Raw genomic sequence first — 8,077 nt, 5'->3', positions numbered from 1 at the left:
ATGCAGGGAATGCAGAGCTGGCAGGGGATGCAGGGAATGCAGGGGATGCAGAGCTGGCAGAGGCTGAGGTGTTTGTGTGGCAGCTTCCAGAGCCAAGCTCACCATGCTCAACACCATGTCCAAGATCCGCGGGCAGGTGAAGAACCCCGGCTACCCCCAGTCCGAGGGGCTGCTGGGGGAGTGCATGATCCGCTACGGGAAGGAGCTGGGAGAGGATTCCAACTTCGGTGAGTGTCCCCAGCCTCGGGGGCAGAGGGGACCCTGCTTCATCTCCAGGTGTCCCTCGGAGTCCTGGAAGGGTTTGGGTGAATTTTGTGGGGCTTAAAAGGGGTTAAAAGACCTCCAGAGTGAGCAGGTTCCAAGGGGAGGAGGGGAGGTGTAGGTGGGACGTTGGAAAGGATTCCTGTGAGGGGGAAAGGCCCTGTACCAGGTGCCCAGGGAAGCTGGGGCTGCCCCTGGATCCCTGGCACTGCCCAGGGCCAGGATGGAGCAGTGGAAGGTGGGACTGGCTGGGCTTTGAGGCCCTTCCATCCCAAACCATTCTGTTACCGGGTGATCCCAGCTATCCTGGATCTCAACCCACTCTTATTAAACACTGAGATAAATTTTCACATAGAATAAAAACTTCCCTCTAAACTGAGGAGCAGAGCAGGAGCGGGACAGAGCAAGGCTGGGAGTTTCACACAGCTCTGAAGGATCCCTTCCAACCCAAAGCTTGGTGTGATTCCACAGGAACACTGGAGCCAAGAAACCTCCTGGTGTGGCTGTTCCTTGTGGCCACGTGTGAGTGGCAGGGAGGAGGGGGTGAAGCCTTTTGGTGACATCAGTTTGAATCCCTGGAACCTCGGCCAGCGCACGTGATGGCCCCGGGCAGCACAGCTGGCTCTGCCAGGGCAGGGAGGAGCTGCCTTGCCTTAGGAAAATTAAAAACCTCTGGCTGCTTTTGGGACTGACAGAGGATTTTGGAGATCCTCCCTGGCCAGCTCAGAGCTCTGCATCAATCCTGGCTCACAGGGGCTGAGGAGAGCCAGGGCAGGAGGCTTTTAGGAGCACACACAAACTCTATTTCCTTAATGGCCTCCTCAAAGCAGCGCTGGGGACTCCATCCCTCACTTCCAGGTTATTCAGAGTTATTACAATTAAAATAACACTTCTGGTCTATTGATTTTTCCAGCTGGACAGTGGAGAGATGTTTTCCCTTGACCCTCTCTCTCTCTCTCTCTCTCTCGTGCGTTTTCCTGTGTTCATGCTCTGCTGAAATCGTTGTTTTGCCAAAGCTGCACAGGAATAATTTCATCTCTAAATGTTTCCTGCACTGAATGTGCTTTGCTGCAAATCTGCCTGGCTTGAATGTCAGAGTGGCCAGAGCCTTAGAAAAGGATGGAGCTGAAGAGGTTTCAGTGAGCGACTTTGAGCTCTGGGGCTGTCCAAGGCCAGCTTGGACAGGGCATGGAGCGACCTGGGCCAGTGGAAAGTGGGACTGGATGGGCTTTAGGATGTTCCCAACCCAATTCCATGATTCTGGGACACAGCAGGGCTTCCTCAGGCTGTGTGTAATTCCCCTCTCCCCGCTGCTGTCCCGCAGGGGACGCGCTCCTCGACGCCGGCGAGTCCATGAAACGCCTGGCAGAGGTGAAGGACTCGCTGGACATCGAAGTCAAACAAAACTTCATTGATCCCCTGCAGAACCTGTGTGACAAAGACCTGAAAGAGATCCAGGTAAACACCCCCTCTCCTCCTCATCTCCCTGCTCTCTGGGCTCTTTGGCTGTTGGTGCACTGCTCTGGAGTGCTGGGGACCAGGGGCTGGCAGGAATTCCCTGCACTGTGTGTGTTTTCTCCCTCCAGACTCTCTGCTCTTTCCTCCCTGCTCAGCGCTGCTCCCGCTGCTCCTGAGCAGCCCAAAAGGCTGGATGCAGGTTGGAATGGTTCTCCCTTTGCCATTTTGATGGAGGGTGCTGTGGGAATACATCCCAACACCCCTGCTGGGCTTGCTGAATTGGGTTCTTAGTGCTGGGAGCTCCCAGATGGGATAAATTTGGGCTCCAAGCTCCCCTCAGCATCCCAAGGAGCCTCCGTGCTCTCTCGGGGAGAACAGCAGCTCCAGTGTGCTACACACAGTCAGGTCCAGGCTTTGGAGCAGGATCCATCCCAACCTCCAGGTCCCAGTCAGGTCTCCTGAGGGAGTTTCACTCTCAGTGGAAATAACCAGGTTGTTATTGTTATCTCAGTGCCTGTCCGTACCCCGGTTCCGTGGGGCTGCTTTTCCATCCCTGCCCCGAGATCCGGGAGTGCAGTGCCCAGGAGCCACATTCCTGCTGTCCAGAGATCCCTGCACTCCTGGGGAGCTCTTCACCTTCCCTAAAGGCTTCTGTGGGGAACAGAAGCTGCTCTGCAGCCTTTTCCTCAGTGGAAAGGGCCTGGAATCATTCCCCCCTCACGCCCTGGGGCCTCTCCGCCACCTGGAGCAAAGGTGGGAGCCCCAGGGGATCGGGTGTCCGACACCAGTGAGCTCAGCCTGTAACCAGAGCTGTCCTCCCAAGCCTCTGGCTTTTCCCTCTTCCCTGCTCTCTCCATCCTCCCTCAGCACCACCTCAAGAAGCTGGAAGGGAGGCGCCTGGACTTCGACTACAAGAAGAAGCGACAGGGCAAGATCCCCGATGAGGAGCTCCGGCAGGCCATGGAGAAGTTTGAGGAGTCCAAGGAAGTGGCAGAGACCAGCATGCACAACCTCCTGGAGACGGATGTGAGTGTGTGAGCGCAGAGCTGGGGGTCCCTGGGGCAGGCTCTGGTCACACCCCGATTCCCACTCCTCCCCAGTGAGGTTCAGCTCTGGGAACGCCCAGATGTGGGTGATGTGACAGGCCTTTGATCCTGGCACCAAACAGGCTCCTCTCGGGGTGCTGGGGTCGGTTTGGGGGGCGGCACAGCTGGGAAGGCTTTGGCAAACCCGGAGTGGCAGGAAATGGGCTCAGTTGGTGCTGATCCCAGCCCTGTGATCCCCAGATCGAGCAGGTGAGCCAGCTGTCAGCCCTGGTGGACGCCCAGCTGGATTACCACAGGCAGGCCGTGCAGATCCTGGACGAGCTCGCCGAGAAGCTCAAGCGCAGGTGAGTCCCAGGGTGCTCCCTGGGGTTCCTCTGGAATCACATCCTCTGGAATCACATCCTCTGGAATCACATCCTCTGGAAATCATCCTCTGGAATCACATCCTCTGGAAATCATCCTCTGGAAATCATCCTCTGGAATCACATCCTCTGGAATCACAGGGTCCCCCAGTGCATGGGGTGGGAAGCTCACACCTTCCACTACCCCCGGTTGCTCTGAGCCCTGTCCAGCCTGGCCTTGGAAAAGCTGTTGGCTGTTCCAGCTGGGGTCTGGATTTAGTTGGGTGTCTGATCCAGCCCAAATCCTGGCTGAGGAAGGCTCGTCCCACCTCTCCCTCCTCAGCCTCCCCGCTCTGGGGAGGACCTGGCAGCGCTGCCCTGCTGCTCTTCCCTCCTGGGAGGCACTGAGGAGTGGATCCCCTGCCTGCTCTGAATTTGGGAGGAGCTGGGAGGATCCTGCCAAGCCTGAGCTCTCAAATACAGCACGAGTGTCCTCTGCTGGCCTGAATTCCTGAGCATTCCATCGTGAAACCTGGCTCGTGTGAGCCCTCTGGAAGGGCAGATCCCAAACCCTGGGAAGTGTCCCCTGCCAGGGACAGATCCCTGTCTGCAGAGCCCTTCGTGCCCTGGGCAACCTCCCGTGTCCCCAGGAGGACAAACACCGTGTCCATCCCGTCCTCGCTGCCTCACCCAGGGCTCTTTTCCCTGTCCCAGGATGAGGGAGGCGTCCTCGCGTCCCAAGCGGGAATACAAACCCAAGCCCAGGGAGACCTACGACTTCAGGGACACCGACCAGTCCAACGGGGGCTTCTCCTGCAACCCCACCCCCAAAGTCTCAGGTAAGGCTGTCCCAGGTGTTCTCTGCTGCCTCTGGAGCAGCCTCCCAGGGAAGGAGGGCAGCTGCTGTTGGATGTTCCCGGTGTGCTGGATGCTCCTGCGTGAGCCCACGGCTCTGGAAAACGTCGGGAATGCCTCTAGATCAGGCTGTTTTCTCCTGGGACCCAGGAGCCTGTGCTGTGTTGGCTTTGGGGATGTGCCAGAGGGGTCTCCAGCCTGGGCCTCTCGCTGGCAGTGCCAGACAGGAAAACCGAAGCCTCCCTCCCTCCTTGTCTTCCATCCGCTGCATCCCTCCCTCCCCGATCCCAGCAGGTTCCTAACAGCATGGGGGTCCTGCTTTTCTCCTAACAGACCCCTCTGGGCCCTGCCTGTCCCTGTCTCCCGTCCCCGTTGGTTTAAGCATGTCTCTCTTTTGTTTGGAAGCAGCTTCCACCTCTTTCCGGTCGGACAAGCCGTCCCGCTCCTCCGTCAGGAGTATCCGTGAGTTTCCTCCCTCTGCACTGCTCCGTGTGTGGCCTCCTCTCCCCGTCCCTCCTGGCTGCTCCTCCCCGCTGCTGCTGCTCCTTGGAGCTGCTCATCCCTCCGTGCTGAGCCTGGGCTGAGCCCTGAGTTAACCTGAATTAACCTGAATTAACCCAGCCCTGCTCCAGTGGGATTTTCCACCCCAAAACGCGGGTCTGGCTCACCCAGAGGAGCTGCAGCAGCTCCCGGCACCCAGGCGTGTCCTGATCCCGAGGGATCGGGTGCTTCCCCACCAGAGGTCGGACACCTCAAGGATTTCCCTGTTCTTGGCAGCACCCAGCCTGGATCCCTCCCACTGCTGCTCCCCGTGTCCCTGTGGAAGGCTGGAGGGAGGAGGCAGAGCCTCAGCTGCTGGAGTTTGTGGGGTGTGGTCCCAGCTGGGCCTCGGAGGGGTTGTGGGGTGATGTGGGGTCCGTGGTTCCTCCTGCAGGAGCTTGGGATCCCGGCTGGGCTGGGGCTTGGAGCTGCTGTGCTGAGCAGGGCTGTGGTGGTGGGGCCAGCCCGGTGATCTGGGCAGTTCTCAAACCCATCAAGGTCTGCCTGCAGCTTGTGGGGATTTCTGAGTGCTCTTCTCATGCTGGGCCCTCCCGTGCTGTGGGTCTGGAACCATGGAATGGTTTGGGTTAGGAGTGACCTCCAAGACCATCCCAATGCTCCCCCTGCCCTGGGCCAGACCTCCCGCTGTCCCAGGCTGCTGCAAGCCCCGTCCCCCCAGCCCTGGGCACTTGCAGGGATATTGAGCTGCTGGATGTGCTGCCTGCCCCTGCCGTGCCTGGGAGAGCCCCAGCACGGTGGGGAGGGCTGGGGGGTCCTGCAGACCCCGGGGGTCTCTCTTAGCTCTGTCCCTTTCCACTGGGATTCTCCCAGCTCTCCAAAGCTGAGTCCCAAAATGCCGGTGCAGACAGTGAGCAGCAGGAAATCCCACAGAAAATCCTTCTGCAGGCAAAAGGTGGCACTTAAATCCCAGAGCCGAGCTGGGGGAATGAGACTTGGGGCTTCTCCCGAGTTTTGGGGGGCTGCTGGTGGGTTTGTACCCCGTGGCCAGGGAGGCAGCTGCTGTCCTGTCCCTCCTGTCCCCCCCAGGTGTGGGGTGACCCCTCCAGAGCCCCCTCCGTGTCCAGCCCCACCACCGAGCTACAGGGCAGCTTCTCCCCCGTCCAGAGGGCTGAGGAGCCGTGCCCCTGCTCAGATCAGGAGTGCAGCAGGAGCAGCAGGCGGTGCTGGGGGCAGGAGCTGTGCTGGGAGCGGGGCTGGGATCACGGAGGAAGCCGTGGAAGCCGCCCTGGCAGCCCAGGCGGGATGCAGAGCCCGTGGCAGGATCCCAGAGCCGTGTGGGAGCTGCTGACGTGTCCCCGCTGTCCCCACAGCCCCCCTGGACCAGCCCTGCTGCAAAGCCCTCTACGACTTCGAGCCCGAGAACGACGGCGAGCTGGGCTTCAAGGAGGGCGACATCATCACCCTGACGAACCAGATCGACGAGAACTGGTACGAGGGGATGATCCACGGCCAGTCCGGCTTCTTCCCGCTCAACTACGTGGAAGTGCTGGTCCCGCTACCTCAGTGAAACGGCGCCGCTCCCGCCCCGAGTGTCCCGAGCTCCATTCCAGCTCCAGCCCGCCCTCCCCGCGTCACCTCGGGGCCAGGCGCTCCCAGGGAACAAACCAGAAGGGTCCCACGGCCCCTTCCCCCCAGCAGTTTGGTTCTTTTCCTTTTTTTTTTTTCTTTTTTTCTTTATTTTGTCCTTCTGGTGCTTGAACTTCGGTACTTTGCCCACCCCCAGCCCCGGGCAGCTCTGCCCTGGCCCTTCCCAGTCCCTGTCCTTCCCTTGGATCCAGTGCCCAGATGAGCCAGGTGGGAGAGCTGGGATGGACACACAGGGATGAGCTGGGATGGACACACAGGAGAGCTGGGATGTGTCCTGGACACACAGGGATGAACTGGGATGGACACTGGGATGAGCTGGGATGTGTCCTGGACACACAGGGATGAACTGGGATGGACACTGGGGATGTGTCCTGGACACTGGGATGAGCTGGGATGGACACACAGGAGAGCTGGGATGTGTCCTGGACACAGAGATGAGCTGGGATGGACACAGGGATGAGCTGGGATGTGTCCTGGACACACTGGGATGAACTGGGATGTGTCCTGGACACACAGGGATGAACTGGGATGTGTCCTGGACACACAGGAGAGCTGGGATGTGTCCTGGGGATGTGTCCTGGACACTGGGATGAGCTGGGATGGACACTGGGATGAGCTGGGATGTGTCCTGGGGATGTGTCCTGGGGATGTGTCCTGGACATGCTGCCCCAGGGCAGGGCAGCCCCAGCGAGCGCTGCCCCGTCCCCACGGATCCCCGAGGGATCAGGGGAGGGCAGCTGGGGCACAGCAACACTAAAACACGCAGAGAACACTAAGGCAGCCCTGCAGGGCAGGTGCTGAGCCCTGCCTGGGGCTCTCAGAGCCGCCCCTGCCCATCCCGGAGGGACAGGAACGATGTCCCCTCCCCGCAGAGCTCAGCCCCCGGGGGGAGCCTGCTCCTTCTGCCCGTGGTTCTTTCCTGGAGCTGAGGCTGTTCCTGCTACAAACTCCCCGCAGTCGCTCGCACCCGAGGATTCTCAGGAGGGAGAGGAGCTGGGTCCCAGCCCGGGCTGTGTCTGTGGTGGGGCAGAGCTTGTGGCTCCTGTGCCCGGGGCTCTGCACGTTCCCCCTTCCCGGGGATCCCTCCTGGGGCTGGAGCCCCTCAGGTGCCTCCCCTGGCCCCCAGCCTGCCCAGAGCCCCCTCCCCTGCTGCGGTGGGACAAGGGCTGGTTCATCTCAGTGTCACCTCTGTCCCCCTGCTCCCTCAGCTGTCCTTCCCGGGGGCCGGGCTGGGCACAGCAGCTTGCTGGGCTCCGAGCTTTTCCTCCCTACAAAAGTGGGTTCTCCCCTGGTGGAGCCCCAGCTCCGAGCAGGGCTGTGCTGCAGGGGCTTTGTGTGTCCGTGTGTCTGTCTGACCCCGCTGTCCCCTCCCCGGTGGGAGCGGGGTCACGGCCCGGGGACCCCGGCTCCCGCTCAGGTGGATTGAAACGCGTTCTGTCAGCTGGGACAACTCGCTCCAGTTTGTTTTGTTTTGTTTTGTTTGTTTTTCTTTTTTTGGGTTTTGGTTTTTGGTTTTTTTTTTTTGGTAATGGTTTCTCCTGGTTTTTAGGGGAAAAAATGATGACCCACAATTCTTGACTTGTATCTCTGAATGAAAGTATTAAATGTTTTCTTCTTTCTAACGGCTGTGTCGTTGGATCAGGGAATGGTTTGGGTTGGATGGGACCTGGAAGGTCTGGGCAGGGTCACCTCCCCCTGTCCCAGGAGCTCCCAATGTCCAGCCCGGCCTTGGGCACCTCCAGGGACCCAGGGACAGCCGCAGCTGCTCTGGGCAGCTGTGCCAGGGCCTGTCCCCTGCCAGGGAGGAATTTCCTCCCCATCCCCTCAGCCCAGGCCAGGGCAGGATGTCCCCGAGCCCGCAGCGTCCCCAGCCAGCGGAGCCGCCTCTCTGCAACTGCTCTTTATTCAAACTATCGCTTCCACGAGCCACTGACCCGGACACTGCCGCACCAGCACGGCCGCCCCGGG

General features: G+C 60.2%; 1 protein-coding gene across 6 annotated transcripts in view; it reads left to right on the top strand.

Annotated features, from left to right (window-relative positions):
• Positions 1-7,731, top strand: part of SH3GL1 (SH3 domain containing GRB2 like 1, endophilin A2) — a 22,967-nt gene extending 15,236 nt beyond the window's left edge. For 2 of the 6 annotated variants that reach the window (XM_015651642.2, XM_015651645.3), the window contains exons 4-9: positions 84-227; positions 1,586-1,719; positions 2,587-2,745; positions 3,006-3,109; positions 3,821-4,423; positions 5,833-7,731. In XM_015651642.2, the coding sequence (XP_015507128.1) occupies positions 84-227; positions 1,586-1,719; positions 2,587-2,745; positions 3,006-3,109; positions 3,821-4,423; positions 5,833-6,220 (1,532 nt within the window). In that variant the 3' untranslated portion in view covers positions 6,221-7,731. Of the gene's footprint in view, positions 1-83; positions 228-1,585; positions 1,720-2,586; positions 2,746-3,005; positions 3,110-3,820; positions 4,524-5,832 lie in introns of those variants that run through there. The other 4 variants (XM_015651647.3, XM_015651646.3, XM_015651648.3 and 1 more) reach the window with 4 other exon arrangements.
• Positions 7,732-8,077: the final 346 nt, after the last annotated feature.

This window comes from Parus major, chromosome 28 (assembly GCF_001522545.3).
Source record: "Parus major isolate Abel chromosome 28, Parus_major1.1, whole genome shotgun sequence".
In the NCBI taxonomy this organism is placed as follows: domain Eukaryota; kingdom Metazoa; phylum Chordata; class Aves; order Passeriformes; family Paridae; genus Parus; species Parus major.
Note: the sequence above shows the minus strand (reverse complement) of the source record. Positions and strands in the feature narration are given on the sequence as shown.